Source organism: Lagenorhynchus albirostris, chromosome 2, assembly GCF_949774975.1.
Source record: "Lagenorhynchus albirostris chromosome 2, mLagAlb1.1, whole genome shotgun sequence".
NCBI lineage: Eukaryota > Metazoa > Chordata > Mammalia > Artiodactyla > Delphinidae > Lagenorhynchus > Lagenorhynchus albirostris.
Genome location: NC_083096.1, coordinates 98,184,894 through 98,205,423, shown reverse-complemented (window position 1 = coordinate 98,205,423; position 20,530 = coordinate 98,184,894). Strand labels below are relative to the sequence as shown.

The following is a 20,530-nucleotide window of genomic DNA, read 5'->3' as shown; positions in this document are numbered from 1 at the left end:
TGTATGGAAACACAAAAGACCTCAAATAGCCAAAGCAATCTGGAGAAAGAAAAATGGACCTGGAGGAATCAGGCTCCCTGACTTCAGACTATACTACAAAGCTACAGTAATCAAGACAGTATGGTACTGGCACAAAAACAGAAATATAGATCAATGGAACAAGATAGAAAGCCCAGAGATAAACCCACGCACGTATGGTCACCTTATCTTTGATAAAGGAGACAAGAATATACAATGGAGAAAAGACAGCCTCTTCAATAAGTGGTACTGGGAAAACTGGACAGCTATATGTAAAAGAATGAAATTAGAACACTCCCTAACACCATACACAAAAACAAACTCAAAATGGATTAAAGACCTAAATGTAAGACCAGACGCTATAAAACTCTTAGAGGAAAACATAGGCAGAACACTCTATGACATAAATCACAGCAAGATCCTTTTTGACCTACCTCCTAGAGAAATTGAAATAAACACAAAAATAAACAAATGGGACCTAATGAAACTTTAAAGCTTTTGCACAGCAAAGGAAACCATAAACAAGACGAAAAGAGAACCCTCAGAATGGGAGAAAATATTTGCAAATGAAGCAACTGACAAAGGATTAATCTCCCAAATATACAAGCAGCTCATGCAGCTCAATATCAAAAAAACAAACAACCCAATCCAAAAATGGGCAGAAGACCTAAATAGACATTTCTCCAAAGAAGATATACAGGTTGCCAACAAACAAGTGAAAGGATGCTCAACATCACTAATCATTAGAGAAATGCAAGTCAAAACTACAATGAGATATCACCTCACACCGGTCAGAATGGCCATCATCAAAAAATCTACAAACAATAAATGCTGGAGAGGGTGTGGAGAAAAGGGAACCCTCTTACACTGTTGGTGGGAATGTAAATTGACAGTCACTATGGAGAACAGTATGGAGGTTCCTTAAAAAACTAAAACTAGAACTACCATATGACCCAGCATTCCCACTACTGGACATACAATCTAAGAAAACCATAATTCAAAAAGAGTCATGTACCACAAAGTTCATTGCAGCACTATTTACAATAGCCAGGACATGGTAGCAACCTAAGTGTCCATCGACAGATGAATGAATAAAGAAGATGTGGCACATATATACAATGGAATATTACTCAGTAGTAAAAAGAAATGAAATTGAGTTATTTGTAGTGAGGTGGATGGACCTAGAGTCTGTCATACAGAGTGAAGTAAGTTAGAAAGAGAAAGGCAAATACAGTATGCTAACATATATATATGGAATCTAAAAAACAAAACAAAAAAGGTTTTGAAGAACTTAGGGGCAGGACAGGAATAAAGATGCAGACTTAGAGAATGGACTTGAGGACATGGGGAGGGGGAAGGGTAAGCGGAGATGAAGTGAGAGAGTGGCACTGACATACATACATTACCAAATGTAAAATAGCTAGCTAGTGGGAAGCACCCACATAGCACAGGGAGATCAGCTCATACTTTGTGACCACCTAGAGGGGTGGGATAGGGAGGGTGGGAGGGAGACGCACGAGGGAGGGGATATGGGGATCCATGAATACGTATAGCTGATTCAGTATGTTTTACAGCAGCAACTAATACAACAATGTAAAGCAATTATACTCCAATAAAGATGTTAAAAAAGAAAAATTGTCAAAAAAAAAAGACATCAGACCCAAATGATAAAAGGCTAATTCTATCAGGCCTTCAAGGCACAGATAATTCTTCATTATTTGACTGTTCCAAAGCATAGAGAAAACCAGAAAATGTTTTCATACCTTTCCTGACGCTAGTATAATTCTAATACCATAGTCCAAAACCCATAATTTTAATTAGCAGACTAAGACAGAGTGCAGGATAATAGTAATCTCAGACCAATCTCATGTGTGAATATATATACAAATGTCCTAAATTAAATATTAGCAAACTGATTCAACAGGATATTAAAAATCTTTGACTAAATATTATCCTCTGAATTAAAAAATGGTTCCACTTTTGGAAATCTATTATTATCATTATTTTACTACTAAAGTGAGAAAAATGATTATTTGGTTAAATCCCCAAAAGTCACTTCATCTGACTTAGCACTCTTTGGAAGCCAGACAGAAGAAAACTTTCTCAAAAGCAGAGCAAACATCATTCCTACTGGAGAGGTATTTCAGCTATTTACCAAAAAAGATTAACTTACCAAAATTAATACCCAGAAATCTCTTGCATTTCTATACATTGACAGTGAAAGATCAGAAAAAGAAATTAAGGAATCAATCCCATTTACCATCTCATCAAAGAATAAAATACCTAGTAATAAATCTACCTAAGGAGGAAAAAGATCTGTACTCTGAAAACTATAAGATGCTGATGAAAGAATCGAAGATGACACAAACAGATAGAAAGATATACCATGTTCTTGGATTGGAAGAATCAATATTGTCAGAATGACTATACTACCCAAGGCAATCTACAGATTCAATACAATACCAATCAAATTACCAATGGCATTTTTCATAGAACTAGAACAAAAATTTTACAATTTGTATGGAAATACAAAAGACCCCAAATAGCCAAAGCAATCCTGAGAAAGAAAAATGGAGCTTGAAGAATCCAGCTCCCTGACTTCAGACTATACTATGAAGCTACAGTCATCAAAACACTATGGTACTGGCACAAAAACAGAAATACAGATCAATGGAACAGGACAGAAAGCCCAGAAACAAACCTGCACACCTATGGTCAATTAATCTACAACAAAGGAGGTAAGAATATATAATGGAGAAAAAAAAGACAGTCTCTTCAATAAGTGGTGCTGGGAAAACTGGACAGCTACATGTAAAAGAATGAAATTAGAACATTCTCTAACACCATACACAAAAATAAACTCAAAATGGATTAAAGACCTAAATGTAAGACCAGATACTATAAAACTCTTAGAGGAAAACATAGGAAGAACACTTTGTGACATAAATCACAGCAAGATCTTTTTGGATCCACCTCCTATAGTAATGAAAATAAAAGCAAAAATAAACAAATGGGACCTAATGAAACTTTAAAGCTTTTGCACAGCAAAGGAAACCATGAACAAAATGAAAAGACAACACACAGAATGGGAGAAAATATTTGCAAATGAAGCGATTAATAAGGGATTAATCTCCAAAATATACAAACAGCTCATACAGCTCAATATCAAAAAACAAACAACCCAGTCAAAAAACGGGCAGAAGACCTAAGTAGACATTTCTCCAAAGAAGACATACAGATGGTCAAAAAGCATATGAAAAGATGCTCAACATCACTAATTATTAGAGAAATGCAAATCAAAACTACAGTGAGGTATCTATCACCTCACACCAGTAACAAAAAGTCTACAAACAGTAAATGCTGGAGAGGGTGTGGAGAAAAGGGAACCCTCCTACACTGTTGGTGGGAATGTAAACTGGTACAACCACTATGGAGAGTAGTATGGAGGTTCCTTAAAAAACTAAAAATAGAGCTACCATATGACCCAGCAATCCCACTCCTGGGCATATATCTGGAGAAAACCATAATTTGAAAAGATACATGTACCCCAGTATTCACTGCAGCACTATTTACAGCAGCCAAGACATGGAAGCAACCTAAATGTCCATTGATAGAGGAATGGATAAAGAAGATGTGGTACTTATATACAAAGGAATCTTAGCCATAAAAAAGAATGAAATAATGCCATTTGCAGCAACATGGATGGACCTAAAGATTATCATACTAAGTGAAGGAAGTCAGACAAAAATACCACATGATATCACTTACACGTGGAATCTTAAAAAATGATACAAATGAACTTATTTACAAAATGGAAACAGACTCACAGACTTTGAAAACAAACTTATGGTTACCAAAGGGAAAAGGAGGGTGGGTAGAGATAGATTAGGAGTTTGGGATTAACACACACACTACTATATATAAAACAGATAATCAACAAGGACCTACTGTATAGCACACAGAACTCTACTCAATAATTCTGTAATAACCTATATGGGAAAAGACTCTGAAAAAGAATGGATATACATATATATATATAAAAAACTGAAATCACCTTGCTATACACCTGGAACTAACACAATACTGTAAATCAACTGTACTTCAATATAAAATAAAAATTAAATTAAAAAACACTGAAACAAGATAAAGATTCCACTATTATTTATCATTTCTCTGCGTAAGAAAAAAAATGATATAAATCTTGGAAGAGATAAATTACCGTTTTGTATAGTTTACATATCTACCATAAAAACCTAAGAGAATCTCCAAAACTATTAGAATATGTAAATTAAAATGCAAATCTGTAAATATAACCTAGAATTAATGGGTATGACATTAATACACATTAGCAATAAACACTTAGAAATTATCACAGTAGAGGGGTGTGATAGGTGGTCCCATTTATAGAGCAAAAATCCATAAAATCTCTAGGCAAAAACATTTAACAAAAACTGTAAAAGAAAAAAAGAAAGAGAAAAGGAGGTAAATGAAGAGTAAACTATAAACCTGTTTTAAACAAATAAGACCTGAATAAATGAAGAGATATTTCTCTACACTGGACAAGAAAATTCCAAGGATATCAGTTCTACCCAATAGTCCAGAAACAAGACCAAATAATTAAAGGAATTTAGTATATATTAAAGGTTGCATTTTAAACCACTGGGAAATATGGTATTGGAACAACTCACTGACTATATGCCAAAAAAGATCCATCTCATACTCCAGAAAAATATACTCCAAACAGATTAAAAAGTTAAATTCAACAAGAAAATTATAGAAGTATTAGAAGAGAATACCAGAGAATATCTTTCATAACCTTGGGGTGGCAAAGGCTTTCCAAACATAAAATGCAGCCTTATATCATAAAAACACAGATTGAAAGACTGGATGACAATCAAATAAAAAGAACTATAGGGACTTCCCTGGCGGTCCAGTGGTTAAGACTCTGCGCTTTCAATGCAGGCAGCGTGGGCTCGATCCTTGGTCAGGGAACTAAGATTCTACATGCTGCACGGTGCAGCTCAAAAAATAAATAAACAAAATCTTTAAAATAAATAAAATAATTTAAATTTAAGAATATAAAAATTGGGCTTCCCTGGTGGCGCAGCAGTTGAGAGTCTGCCTGCTGATGCAGGGGACACGGGTTCGTGCCCCGGTCTGGGAAGATCCCACATGCTGCGGAGCGGCTGGGCCCGTGAGCCATGGCCGCTGAGTCTGCGCGTCCGGAGCCTGTGCTCCGAAATGGGAGAGGCCACAACAGTGAGAGGCCCGCGTACCAAGAAAAAAAAAAAAAAGAATATAAAAATTAAAAAAAGAACTATATATGGCAAGAGATACTAATAAATGCAAATGACAGGCTAAAATACAATGTTTATAATATACATAGTAGGTAAAGGTATAATATCCTTACTTTACACCAGAAATAAAAAGGCAAGCCATGGACAAAAAATATTCACAGTGCATGTATCTGACAAAGGACTCAGGTCCAGAATATACAAAGAACTCCTACAAATCATTAAGAAAAACACGGACTGCACAATTAATAAATGGGCTGAAGACTCAAATGGGCACTTCACAAGAAAATATCCAAGCGGTCTTTATACATATGAAAAGGTGTTCATTATGAGGTACTACCATACACCCACTGAATGGCAGTGTGATCTGACATATCCACTTCGGAAAACTGTTTGACAGTTTCTACTAAAGCTAAACATATGCCTACACTAGAACCTAGCCATTCTAATCCTAAATATATACCCAAGGAAAATGAGTACATGTGTTCACAAAAAGACATGTACAAGAAAGTTCGTAACAGTTTAATAATAGCAAAATGTCAGAAACAATTCAAATGTCTCCCAACAGGAAAACAGATAAGTTACTGCATGTTCATATAATAGAATCCTACACAACAACAAAAAGAAACACACAAGAATATAACTGAATCTCAGAGATATTATGCTGAGTGAAGGAAGCCACACACAAATAAGTACATACTGTATGTGTCCATTTATCTAAAGTTCAAGAACAGGCAAAACCTGTTTTGAAGTGATGGGCTTCCTGTGGGAGTATGAAATGGATTGAGAAGGCACACAAGGAAACCTAAAGGGGTGGTACAATTTTCTGAATCTTAATTTGGGTGAAAGTACACATAAACTGTTATCAAGCAGTACCCTTAAAAGCAAACATTTAGTAAGGTGCTAAAAGCAAAAATAGAATTTTATATTAAAGAATAATTTAACATTAATTAAAGAAATTAATATGATATAAAAGGTATAAAATACTATAAATCCACACTACAAAGCAGTAGAAAATGAGAGTCACACAGGGAAAGCAAAAGATATTAAAAGAAATAATCCACAGAAGAAATTAAAATGGCCAAAAGTCATATTAAAAGATACTTATCTTCACTAAAAATCTAAGAAATATAAACTAAAATTAATACTACTATAATACCTGTCAGGTAGCAGATATTAAGAAGGTTAATATTATCAGGAATATAGGGAAGTAAGTATGATCATACACTATCTTTGGGATTCCATTTGGTACATTTTTGGGTGGCGAATTTGCAATATCCATTAATATTTTATATGGGTATATTGCAATCTCACTTCTAGGAATAAAAATGTTCACTGCAGTATTATTTGCAATAACCAAGATCTGAAGCATTTAAATGTCCATCAGTTAGTAAGTACTTAAATAATTTATGTCCAAGTAATGAATACTACTCAGCTACTTCTGAACTGATAAAAAAAAAACCAGTATCTATGATATGAAGTTAGGTGGAAAAAAGTTACAATCAATATATACATGAGGACCTTGTTAGCTTAGAACAAAACCAAAACTCAGGTGTGTGTACATATCTCCCAATTTACATATTTCTAAATTTATAAATATAAACAATTATTTATAAATTGTATATTATTTACATATATAAAGTCTGGAAAAACAAATACCAAAATGTTTATAAATTATCTCTGCGTAGTAAGATTTTTAAGGATAGACTTTTAATTTTTATATACTTCCGCACTGTTTGAAAATGTTAAAGCAAGCATGTATTACTTTTATAATTAACAAAATGACTAACGGCAATAAGATATTTTTCCAGTTCTTTTTAATATTCATACCTGCAAAGCTTTTTCCTTCTCATTTGTCAGTTCTTGAGAATGCTTATTTGACAATGTTGCTGTGTGTGATGCCCATTCATTCCGTAACTTATCTAATTCTTGGATTTTTTCTGATAATGTCTGTAGTAGAGTTCAATATGAAATATTAAAATTCTTGAATATGTTATTAGATTGGAACATGAAAATATTTGCAAAGTATATTAAAGGAGATGGAATCACAGCTTTTTAACACATACTCAAAGCCTTTTCTTACACAGATTTTTTTGTATTTAAAGAAATCAACATTAGAATAAAAGCAATTTTAGAGTTAAAATGGTCCACAGTTTAACAATCACTAACCTTTTAGTTAAATCTGGCTCTTCGCCTCTCAATCCTCTCCTCTGGCATTAAGAAAAAAAGAAACCCAGGGTAGACCAAGTCATAAGTAGTACAGATGACCTTAAACAACACAGGTTTGAAATGCACAGGTATGCTTATACTCAGATTTTTCTTCAAGAAATATGTACTACAATACTACACAATCCACGGTTAGTTGAATCTGATGATGTGGAACCATAGATACGGAGGGCTGACTATAAACTTATGCAAGAATTTTCAACTGTGCAGGGGGCCGGTGTCCCTAACCCGCGTGTTGTTCAAGGGTCAACTGTAGTTTACTTATACACCTAAAACCTAGAAACACAGGTTCCCAAGATGGGCCACGTGGTGCAGGACAATTTTCTACCTGAAGCCATGCAGCTTATCAGATACTTTGGTCCTCAATTTCAAGGAGTAGTTATGACTGAAATGATGATAAGCCTATCAGAGGAATTAATTCTAAACTTAACAGAAGGAAGGAAGGGAAAGATTTAGAAGACAGGAACTGAAAAGCCATTTAGACAAGAGGAATGAGGTGAATTAAAGAGGAGCAGAACATATGACAGATACTATACATTATTTAATGAAGACTTGGAGAAAATGTGTCATATACTGGGGATAACAGAAATGTTTGGATAGAATAAACTATCAAGAAGAAAAAGCATCAGATTAAGACAACTGGTAAGGGAAGGGTGGCAAAAAGGAGGGGGAATTCAATGGCAGTGTGCTTTGAAAAAAAATACACAAAAGCCTAGATTTGATTCAAGAAGCAATTCAGAACCTATGTTTGGATGACTTACAAAGACAAAATGAAATTTGAATTACCTTTTGTGTGAAATTCAGTTGCCTGGTAACATCATCTAGTGATTGTGTCAATGATAATTTTTCTTCCTATTTATAAAAATAAAAGTATGCAGCTTATAATTTAATTTAATCATCTGTAGCTGTGCTACTCAAAGTGCAGCAAAGTAAGCATCAGTACCACCCTGGGAGTTTGTCAGAAATACAGAATCTCAGGCTCCACCTCAAACCTTCTGAGTTAGAATCTGCACGAGCAAGATCCCTAGAAGATTTGCCTAACCCTTAAATCTTGAGATGCACTGATCCATAGTGTTTGACTAAAAAGACTTTCTGAAAACTCTTACAAGGCATCCCAATGTTGTTTCCTTGTGCTACATACCTTATATAGTTATAGAGCACTTTCTAATCTTCAAGACACTTCCATATATTTTATCTCATTTAAGACAGCCTAGAGAGGGTACATATTTCCATACATATCTACCAGCTGATGAAACCAAGACACCAAGAGTTTAAGTGACTGCTCAAGGTCACAGAAAATCAGTAAAAATCCTGGGACCTCAGCTTCTCAATTCCTGGTCCAGTTCTATCCTGTTGTACCTTAACTAAAACAATAAAGTCAGTACATGCTATAAAAATTTCCTGGGGGCTTCCCTGGTGGCGCAGTGGTTGAGAGTCCGCCTGCCGATGCAGGGGACATGGGTTCATGCCCTGGTCCGGGAAGATCCCACACGCCGCAGAGCGGCTGGGCCCGTAAGCCATGGCCGCTGAGCCTGCGCGTCCAGAGCCTGTGCTCCACAACAGGAGAGGCCACAACAGTGAGAGGTCTGCATACCGCAAAAAAAAAAAAAAAAAAAATTTCCTGTACATCTTTAAAAGAACTTTATTCAGAAAACAAAATCTAATAGCAATATAGCTTTTCAGTGGTTTACCAGAGAGCTCTGGGACTTATTTAAAAGATTAACTTAAATTTAAATCTTACCTTGCTACATTTCAAACAGTCTGCTAGAAACTTCTTTATTTCCACATCATTTCCAGGTAACAGTTTTAATGAAAGGTGTGTAAGATGCTTAAAAGGATTTGTCTCTACCACATTTAAAAAAGCAGGTGAGTTATCCAAAATAGCTTCTGGAGAAACTAACTGTAGCAAAAACCTTTGAAAACAAAGTGTCACATAACACATTTATGAGACAGTGAAACTCTCCCATTGAATCATGAGCTCTATTGGATCATCAATGATTAAAAGGATCAGAAAAGGGAGCATACTGGAATCATAGGAGCCAATATGAAAGGACTCCCAATGGTAAAACTGGATTAATTAGTGTAAACAGTAAAATGGATATTTATCTATTGATTGAAAACAATGAATATATAAATGTCCACAAGTTCACAATGAGAAACAGATGAGAAGAAAACAAAACACTAAAAACAAAAACAAATCAAAAACCCATTGAAACCACAAAAGTAACTAGAGTAACAACTACTTACTCTGAAAACTGACAATTTAAAAGTAAGAATTGAGCATTTATCCTTTCCTGTATGAATTTTCAGAGTAATCAAATAGCTCTAATTGATAAAGAAAAGTTCTTCTTTATAGAAGAATTATATCTAATAAATATAGGAAGAATGATGGAACTGGAAAAGCATTATTTTATAGTTGCTAATTAATTCAAACAAGAATCGTCAATTGATGAAATTTATACATAAAAGGTTTGGGAGCTTTACAAGGAAAGGATCAGGTGTTACACTAAACAAATACAGATATACGTGCACACAAAATCTTATTCTTCCCTTTTCCCAAGTTCATTACAAAAACATATACTTGAACACTAGCAACAAAACTATCAAAAAGAGAAACTAAGGAAACAATCTCATTTACAACTGCACCAAAAGGAATAAAATTTCTAGGAATAAACCTACCTAAAGAGATAAAAGACCTGTATTCAGAAAACTGTAAGACAAGACACTGATGAAAGACATCGAAGACGATACAATCAGATGGAAAGATATACCATGTTCATGCACTGAAAGAATCAATACTGTTAAAATGACCATACTACCCAAGGCAATCTTCAGATTCAATGCAATCCCTATCCAAATACCACGGGCATTTTTCACAGAACTAGAATAAAAAAATGTGTTAATTTATATGGAAACATAGAAGACCCTGAATAGGCAAAACAATCTTGAGAAAGAAGAACACAGCTGGAGGAATCATACTTCCTGACTTCAGACCATACTACAAAGCTACAGTAGTCAAGACAGTAGTACTGGCACCAAAACAGACACATAGATCAATGGAACAGAACAGAGAGCCCAGAAATAAACCCACACACTTATGGTTAATTAATCTACGACAAGAATATACAATGGGGAAAGACAGTCTTTTCAATAAGTAGTGCTGGAAAAACTGGACAGCTACATGTACAAGAACAAAACAGAAAATTCTCTAACAGCACATAAAAAAATAAAACTCAGAATGGATTAAAGACCTAAATGTAAGGCCGGAAACCATAAAACTCCTAGAAGAGAACATAGGCAGAACACTTTCTGACATAAATTGTAGAAATATTTTTTAGATCTATCTCCTAAAAGAAAAGGAAATAAAAGTAAAAATAAACAAATGGGACCTAATTAATTTAAAAAGCTTTTGCACAATGTAAGAAAACTATCAACAAAACAAAGAGACAACCCACTGAATGGGAGAAAATATTTGCAAATGTTACGACCAATGAAGGACTAATATCCAAAATACATAAACAGCTTATATAACTTAATATCAAAAAAACAAACGACCTGACAAAAAAATGGGCAGACGACCTGAACATTTTTTCAAAGACATACCGATCGCCAAAAAGAACATGAAAAGATGCTCAACATGGCTAATCATCAGGTAAATGCAAATCAAAACCACAATGAGATATTACCTCACACCTGTCAGAATGGCTATCATCAAAAAGAACACAAATAACAAATGTTGACGAGCATGTGGAGAACAGGGAACCCTCCTACACTCTTGGTGGGAATGTAAATTAGTGCAGCCACTGTGGAAAACAGTAGGGAGGTGTCTCAAAAAACTAAAAACAGACCTACCTTATGACCCAGCAACTCCATTCCTGGGTACATATCCAAATCAAACAAAAACACTAATTCTAAAATATACACGTACCCCAATGTTCATAGCAGCATTGTTTACAATTGCCAAGATATGGAAACAACCTAAGTGTCCATCAACAGATGAATGGATCAAGAAGATGTGGTATATATACACAATAGAGTACAAAAAAGAATGAAATTTGTCATTTACAACAACATGGATAGACCTAGAGGGTATTATGTTAAGTGAAATAAGTCAGGAAAGACAAATACTGTATGATATCACTTATACGAGGAATCTAAAAAATACAACAAACTAGTGAACATAACAAAAAAGAAACAGACACAGATATAGAGAACAAACTAGTGGTTACCAGTAGGTAGAGGGAAGGGGGGAGGTGCAATATAGGGGTAGAGGATTAAGAGGTACAAACTGCTATGTATAAAATAAATAAGCTACAAGGATATATTGCACAACCCAGGGAATATAGCCAATATTTTATAATAACTATAAATGGAATATAACCTTTGGAAAAAATATATATTTGATGCTGTTAAATATTTCAGGTAACTTTAATGGCTTTGCCAAAACATGAAAATTAAGGGGCAAATATTTCTGATTTTATAAATTTGAGATTTATGAACCTCTCACCACAGCTTTGAAAACAGACAGAGGTACTTATATAGAATATTTTCCCATCAAGTTGTCTCACAAAGAAGAGTCTGTCTTTAGGGAAGTTTAATGATATAGTGCTCTCCTGAGACTTACCTTGGAATTTCTTTGGCATGTTCTTGAGTACACTGCTGAAGGAGATCTATGAATTTTTGTGGGAAAGCTGAGAAATCTATCAGAAGACCTTGCTGGAATTTTAAACTATACAGAAGACAGGAAAAGAAATTCTTTTAGAATTTTAATTACTGTATTTAATTACAAATAACATCCTGAAAGACTATTCTTTTATTTACTGAACACACATTATAATCAAGAATTAACCTAGGGAACTTTGATTTTTATAGAGTTTATTCAATGGGAGGGAAAAGGTCAATAAATCTAGCTAAAGCTCCAAACTTCTGAGCTGTTAAGCAAAATGCTGATAACCTATCAAATATTTATTTTCAAAAACAGCCTGAATAATTACAGTATAAATAGTCCAGTGTTCCCAAAATGCCTAAATGTTTCTAATAGGTATGTGTTTCAAAGAGGATAGTACCGATACATTCACAAAACTTAAAAATTTACTTATTCCTAGATCAAAGACCAGAAAAATAAATATAGTTACCTCTGAAAATCTTCCTCTGATATAACAAGGTTATACAGAAAAAATGGATCAGTATCATCAGTCAGACGGATAACTAAATCCTAAAAGAAAGATTGTTATTTTTAATGTTTTCAGTAGATTTGGCTTTTAGAGTAATTTCTTCCTTCTTGGAAGTGAAATCATCTAGTATTATCAACATATCACTGTTATAGTTCAGACAGCTCTGTCTTCTGGTGCTGCTGGGTTTTCATTGGTCTTTGGAGACTTTAGCATCTTAAATAGGGTTAAATATTCTGCTCCTTGAGAGCCACATGGAGTGGAAGGTGGGAAGGAAAGGGGTCTATAAAAGCTAATTAAATGCTAGGAGTTGTAAGTTGAAGAATATATCATTCTATCAGAGGCTTAAGAAAGTTTAGACCCAGCCCTTGCTGCACTATGATACCATAACAAAAGTATTCTTTACCACTGATCATATCATAATCAATTATATTTTCAGTTTCCCTCAAGTTAATTGTCTGGTATTTCCGAAGTGGTAAATACATCAGCAGAAATGACAAACAATCATCTACCCTAGATAAGAAAGGAACATTTGTCTCTCAGGCAGAGGACAGGGGTATCAGGTGACAGGCTGCCAGGGCTTCTTCCTAAGAGCCTACCTATTCTCTCCCACTCTTAAGTGGCCACTGATGTGGAACCCCATCTGTTTTCAGTTTCAAATGAAGTGAATACCTTTCATAAAGACCATTTTATCACAGAAGCTAAAGCTGACAGAAAAGTACACAGAAATCATGTATTTCAGAGCACACTGACACAAGGAAAACAGGACTAGCAAGATGATGGGCTAACAGAGGTTAAGATTAAGTTTCTACTTAGAAATAATATCTACTTGTGGCTACTGAGGAACCACTAGGGTCCTAGAAAAATCTAAACCACTTTTATGAGTAGAGCTGGAAAATGAAAAGGTACAGCAGGCATAGGAATAACATGTAAGAAGTATAATATATAATCTCTACCCTAGAAAATTAGCAGCCTAGGTGTTTGCTCTGCTTCAGAAGGCACTGTTCTTAAAGCAGCTTCTATTTAAGTATTTCTTGAAATCCACCCCAAGATGCTATAAAAAACTGAAGCTGCTACTAACACCATTAGATCCTTGAATATGTACAGGGAAAGCTATGACAGAGAAAACAGATGTATTTCTTAGCCCTCCATTCTATCTCCTCATTTCTGTTAATGACTCATACTTTTAAATCAGATTAGACTGATGTTCTAAACACCTCTCTTCAAAAGGCAAAAAGATTCAAAACTATCTCCCTGCAGTGCTTCAATTCATTCTGTTCTCACATTTACATGAAATGCCAATTCTACAGGGTAGCAATATATATTCTAGCAACTTAAAAAAGTGTAATGCAGGAATTCCCTGGAGGTCCAGTGGTTAGGACTCTGAGCTTCCACTGCAAGGGGCACGGGCACGGGTTTGATCCCTGGTGGGGTTTGATCCCTGGTCCGGGAACTAAGATCCGGCAAACCACAAGGGGTGGCCAAAAAAAAGTGCAATGGGGCAAACCTAAGGAGACTGTTGTCCCAATCCCCAATTCTTGCATGCTTTAGAAATATATGATATAATAATCTCTCAGTTGTTGTCTTAGTAGGTTCTACCACCCCAGATCTGCAAGCTATAAAATGGCCCAAAATTAAAAAGATGATATAACAAAAGATCTCACATTCTTAAAGAACAAAAATAATTATAATGTACAGAATTACCATATCTCAAAAAAAGAAAAATATTTATTTCAAAAGAAATAAATACCAACCTTTCTGTGAACTGGATTAGAAACTGATTGTAGTTCAATGCTCAGTCTAATACTCACTCTCCTGTATGAAAAGATATGCCCAACTATCAGAAACATTCACATGAAATGAATTATTACTACCATTTGTATAGCTAACATTTTCCATCTTAAGCCACAAGATCCTCCACAGGTTGTCCCTAAATTATGAACAGATGTTTGGAAAGCACCCTGGATTTGAAGTTTAAGTTCCTATTTTTCTACAAGTAAGCAATGAGGTTTTTAACCTGAGCATAAATTTTTCTCTCCTGTAAAAAGAGGTTGTCGTGAGGATTAAATGAGATAAATGATGTGGAATGCCTACTGTTAGCCTGGTATACAACCTTACTGGCCTGATTCTCAAATAACATCTACTGAAAGACAAACCATCAGTTTTATAACAATTTTTCACATTAAAAAATACCACCTGAAATGACCAAATTGATTTATGAGAGATTTCATTTGAAAATTTTAAAGTGTGAATAATATTAAAATACTTTAATGTTTACAACAAAGGAAATAAGAAAACATGTTCGCTTCCCTTATGCATACACACAAAATTTTTTTTTCAGATTCACAAACTACATCTGATCAATAGACTCTCTATGCAATATATCCACAGAAGTATGGTCAACAAGTTTATTATCTATCTAATCCCAGAGTAAATCTAAACCCTAAAGGGAAAAAACCATAGTGTTACACATTCTATACTGCATCTTAGAAAACCCAGTATTGAACAGAGGCATATAAATAAAGGTGCTCATAAACATTAATTAAACTGAGCAAAAATGTTTAAATAATTCAGGAAACAAAGGGGAAATGGTGAAAAACATCTCTGCACAAGTGCTTCTCAAATTATTCTGCTAGAATTAAATAACAATGGTCTTTCCCTAATGTGAAGGGAAAATAAACTAACAAATTGAATTTGTTCAGTTTTAAGTTATTCTTTTAAAGATGTTTTAAACTTTTTCCACATTCTACTACTTCTACAGAAGTACACACAGAGTAACCGAGTGTTGATGGAAAAACTTGGTAATAGTTGACTAAGGCTAGATTCAATTGTTTAGATTTTTTTATGCTCTGACTTGTAATTTATATTGGTTAAATACATGTCATTTTAGTTAAATTTCTTATTAAACATATGACTGGATATTAAATCTTAGTTCACATGACGAGGTTACCATAACTTGTATATTATCTAAAAAGGAACAAGGAGCACTGGTAAACACCACAAAGGTAGGAAGAATTACCTTTAAAACAAGAGAATGTTTTGTTTCTGTCTCTCTAGTATCTAAATCAATGTATGTGAAACAGATTAAACTCCTACTCCAATTCCACTTAAATTAAGTGTTCTTGTGGGGCGGGGAGAAACCTTTCAATTCCCTAACTTATAAAAAAAAGTGGAAAAAAAGTGTACTGAGTTAGGTTTGTGAGGGCCTTTTCAGCTCTACAATGTCATTATGTTTCGTTTTCATCTTCTTAAGTTTTTTTTTTTTTTTTTTGCAGTACGCGGGCCTCTCACTGTTGTGGCCTCTCCCGTTGCAGAGCACAGGCTCCGGACGCACAGGCTCAGCGGCCATGGCTCACGGGCCTAGCTGCTCCGCGGCATGTGGGATCCTCGCATGTGGGATCCTCCCGGATCGGGGCACGAACCCGTGTCCCCTGCATCGGCAGGCAGGCTCTCAACCACTGCGCCACCAGGGAAGCCCCTTTTTAAGTTTTTTTCTAGTACATACTGCCATAGTGATATGACACTGTGGTTGATAACTTTACACTTTTAAAAGTGTGTCACACGATAAATTTGTAAAAACATTCAAGAAGCATCCATTAAATAAAGTATTCTCTACATAATACTGGAAGTTTTATTACTATGATAAATTTCCAATCATATTAATGATTTTGTTGCATATATTCCAAAAGTCTATATGCATTAGATGCTGGGGGGAAAAAGAGGAGGAGAAGCCCATAGATTAAAACTATTCCCCACGTTTACTTCAAAAACCTCCAGAGAAATATCTTGTAGAAAAGCATGAGCTTTCAGAGGATCTGAAATCACAAATCTTACTTCCTCCACTGTAATGGTTAATGTCATAGGAACAATATAAAACGAAGTTTAAAAAACAATTTTAAAAATGCTATTTTTCAAAATAAATGTCACATTCTGAACAATGCATAAATCTGCATAACATTCTCCCTGTCAGTTAGATTCAGCAGAACTGGATTCTAGCCCACGTCTGCCACATAGTAGCTGTGACCTTAAACTCTCAATTCAAACAAAAGCTACTCTAAGCCAGGTACTATGCTGGGTGCTAGGGATACAAACAGAAATAAACATGGTTCATGTCCTCAAATTGAGATCAGATTAAATGACTTTACCCTAGGTTTGCTTCTGATTGTGTTTTAAAGCTTCAAGAGAGAGGAGGGAATGGTTACTAGCACTTACCAATTCATTCACTACTGAGTGCCTGCTAGACACTTTGCTTATATCGTCTTATTTAACAACAATAATGCCAAGTAAATATTATCTCTGCCTTACAAAGGAAGAAGCTGAGATGCACAGACTTACAAATTTCGTTAAGGTCACACTGCAGAGCCCAAATTAGAACTCAGACTTTTCACCTACACCATGCTAATAAATGATTAAGGACAATTAATATCAACTTAGGCAACTTTGAAAAGGTCCCTATAGCAAAAGAATTTAAGACAGACCTAGAAAGTTATGAAAGAAAAAGCATTTGAGGTATCAGGGAAAAACGGAGTAAAGGTATGATATTGAGAGAGTATCGGGTACACTCGGGATAACAAGTAGTCCTGTGTGACTACTATATTGGACAGAGGAGCTTAGGGAAAAAAAAAATGAAAAAGCAGGTTGGTGTCAAACCGTGGGCTTCAAAATTTTGCATCACTTTCCTCCAGACAGAGTTCTCTGAGCACTACCACGTCCTCAACTGAAGTCCCTTTTTCTCTATGACTTTAATTCATTTACATTACTTCATGCATTAATCATACTTTAATAATAGCTTATGTTTACTGAATGCTCATTAAGTTCCAGGCGCTGTTCTAAACACTTTATATGTATTAACTTATTTAATACATGCTCATAATAATCCCACAGGTAGGTACTTTTATTTTTATCAATTTAAAGATGAGGCACAGAGAAGTAAGAAAAATTGTACAAAAGCAAGCAGTAAGTGGTAGAACTGGAATTTAAACCCAGACAGGGACTTCCCTGGTGGTCCAGTGGTTAAGAATCTGCCTTCCAATGCAGGGGACATGGGTTAGATCCCTGGTCAGGGAACTAAGATCCCACATACTGCGGGGCAACAGAGACCACACGCCACAACTAGAGAGCCCGCATGCTGCAACTATAGAGCCCATGAGCCACAACTAGACAGCCCGTGTGCCGCAACCAAGACCCAACGTAGCCAAAAAATAAATTAAAAAAAAAATAAAATAAACCCAGACAATGTGGCTCCATAACCTGAACTATTTTTTTAATGTACAAAACAGAGGGATTATATATCCTTTTTTTAAATTGAACTATAGTTAATTTACAATGTTGTGTTAATTTCTGCTGTACAGCAAAGTGATTCAGTGATAAATACATATATTTTTTCATATTCTTTTCCATTATGGTTTATCATGGGATATTGAATATGGTTCCCTGTGCTATACAGTAAGACCTTGTTGTTTATCAGAGCCTGAACTCTTAACCAGTGCTATGCTGCCTCTCAAAGGAAGATATTTTTGTTTCCCCTGTTAAAGTGTGAGTTCCTTGAGGGCTAGAATGAAAATTGTTTTTTTGCTCTTGCTGCCGTTGGAGGAAGGTGGTGAGGAGGAAGGGAGCTTCTCAGCACCTAGGACAGTGCCTGGTACACAGTAGGCATTCATAAATATTTGTTGAGCTGAACTGGCCTTGACTACTTTTAACTAAAGAGTCTGGACTGTTTTTCCTATAAGTCAAGGGTCAGCAAACTTTAGTTGTAAAAGGCCAGATAGTAAATATTTTAGGCTTTGCAGGCTATAAGGTCTGTCACATTTATTCATTTCTGCCCTTATACCACAAAAGCAGCAACAGACAATTCTTAAACAAATGAGAATAGCTAAATTTAATAAAACTTTATTTACAAAAAAAGGTAGTGGGCTATCTGGCCCACAGGCTCTAGTTTTCTGACCCCTGCTATAGGTGATACGAATATACGAAAAGTTTCTAGACAGAAAGTCTAAAAACGCTGAAACTGTGTTTTAAGAAGACAACTGTGATGACAATGTAGTGAGATGGAGAAGAGCTAGGAGTTTCAACATTGGGATCAGGAATTACGCCCTCCCTTTCTTTTATCTTTCTGTAATCATTCTAGAACACAGCTGTCCACAAATATAAGGCATGTATGTAATATTTAATTTTCTAGAAGCCACATTAAAAAATTAAAAGAAACAGATAAATTAATATTTAATTAACCCTATATATCATTTTTGTCACCTTAACACATAATCAATATAAAAACTGAAATATTATACGTTCCTTTTTTCTCCTAGTAAGTCTTCAAAGTCCAACATGCAACTTACTCTTATGCACATCAGTTCAGCTTAGCTCCATTTCAAATGTCCAACAACCACAGTGGCTCCCATACTGGGCAGCACAAAAGAATGATCAACTAACCTATAGATCTGCATTTACAGCTGCTGGTCTTGGTACCATCTCCTTGCCTGGCCTGCCAATTGATTCTGAATCGAATTCTGCACTATATACTACTTTCACATTACTGGCAACTCAATATAAAAATGTCTTCATTTTTTATATGTCACATTTCCACACCATTTAGTCTTCACACACATTTTCACACCTGATCCTCCTAACAACCAACCATGTAGGTAGGCCTGCTATATCAGCTTTACAAAGGAGGAAACTTACAGTTCAGAGAAGTTAAGAGACAGCTGACACTCAGTGGTGGAACTGAGACAAAATTGAAATCTCCTGACTTCCAGCCAGATCTCTGTATTTAAGCCTCAACAGCACCACCTCTTTAGTCAGTTGTAATTTCGCATTTACCTGTGAGACTGGCCTTTACTTCCTCCCCCACTGGACTGTGAACTCCACGAACACAAGGACTTTTTCCTGACCATTGTATCCCCAGGGCCCAGCAAGGCGTTTTGCAAGTATGCAGTATTTGTTGAATGAAAAAATGAATGGATGAAATTGTAGTTTTCCCCAACTGTCTTTAGTCTATTAAACGTAATCTATTTTTAGTAACTAATGTGAAAAAAAGGCAATATACCATAAAGTTGATTTTTTTTAAGTCGAAGCTTAAATTTACTTCCAATATAATTCAAAGAAGAAAGAAAAAAAAAAAAAGGCTGGGAGCCAAGGCCTGAGTTCTAGTGCCCGCCCTGCTGTAAACTCGTAAGCCCTCGAGTAAATGAAGTTCTCTGGGCCAGAGTTCTTACCTCTCAAAAAGAGAGAAAGGGGCTATACTGTCCACGAGAATGTTCAGCGATAAGATCTTTTTTTTTTTTAACTTGATGCGGGTCAGCGTCCCATTTCTCACACCCTTCCCTCCTCAGCAACGGCGGACTTCGTGAGAGGTAGCCACTAGGTCCCAGCTAGGTCTCCCTCCACGTCCCGGGGACTCCTGCCAGACACCCAGCCGCACGCCGGGGCCCACTGGCTGGAGCCGCCATCTTTCCCCCTTGGCCCGACCCCAACCGCCATCCGCGGGCACGGGGTAACGCTGACCTCACCTCTCCTCGCAGTCTTTGCATTTCACTTGCAACGGGACGAGGTGCTGGAAGAGAACCTGGCTCATGCTGAACCGCTTCCCCGGCAGGTGTGCGGGAAACTCCAAGTGCGGCCCGCAGCACTAGCCTAAAAGACGTCCGGGTCCTGTTAAAGTTTGAGTTTGGCGCTCGGTTTCCGCGGAGGAGGCGGGGAAAAAATAAAACAGAGGGGCTAGGCAGGAACTTTGGACCTCGCCAGCCACCATCAGCTTCTTCCGGTTATTTTCGGCGGATGGGGCGGTAGTTCCGGGCATTATCCTGCGTGGCTGGACCCGAG

At 36.0% G+C, this 20,530-nt stretch overlaps 1 protein-coding gene across 1 annotated transcript in view; it reads right to left on the bottom strand.

The window, feature by feature from the left end:
- Positions 1-20,507, bottom strand: part of SASS6 (SAS-6 centriolar assembly protein) — a 52,147-nt gene extending 31,640 nt beyond the window's left edge. Inside the window, exons 1-8 of the mRNA XM_060141904.1 lie at positions 20,445-20,507; positions 20,218-20,336; positions 14,464-14,524; positions 12,674-12,753; positions 12,163-12,267; positions 9,280-9,451; positions 8,325-8,390; positions 7,143-7,262 (exon numbers count right to left, since the gene is read on the bottom strand). Coding sequence (XP_059997887.1) covers positions 7,143-7,262; positions 8,325-8,390; positions 9,280-9,451; positions 12,163-12,267; positions 12,674-12,753; positions 14,464-14,524; positions 20,218-20,336; positions 20,445-20,507 — 786 coding nt within the window. The remainder of the gene's footprint in view (positions 1-7,142; positions 7,263-8,324; positions 8,391-9,279; positions 9,452-12,162; positions 12,268-12,673; positions 12,754-14,463; positions 14,525-20,217; positions 20,337-20,444) is intronic.
- Positions 20,508-20,530: the final 23 nt, after the last annotated feature.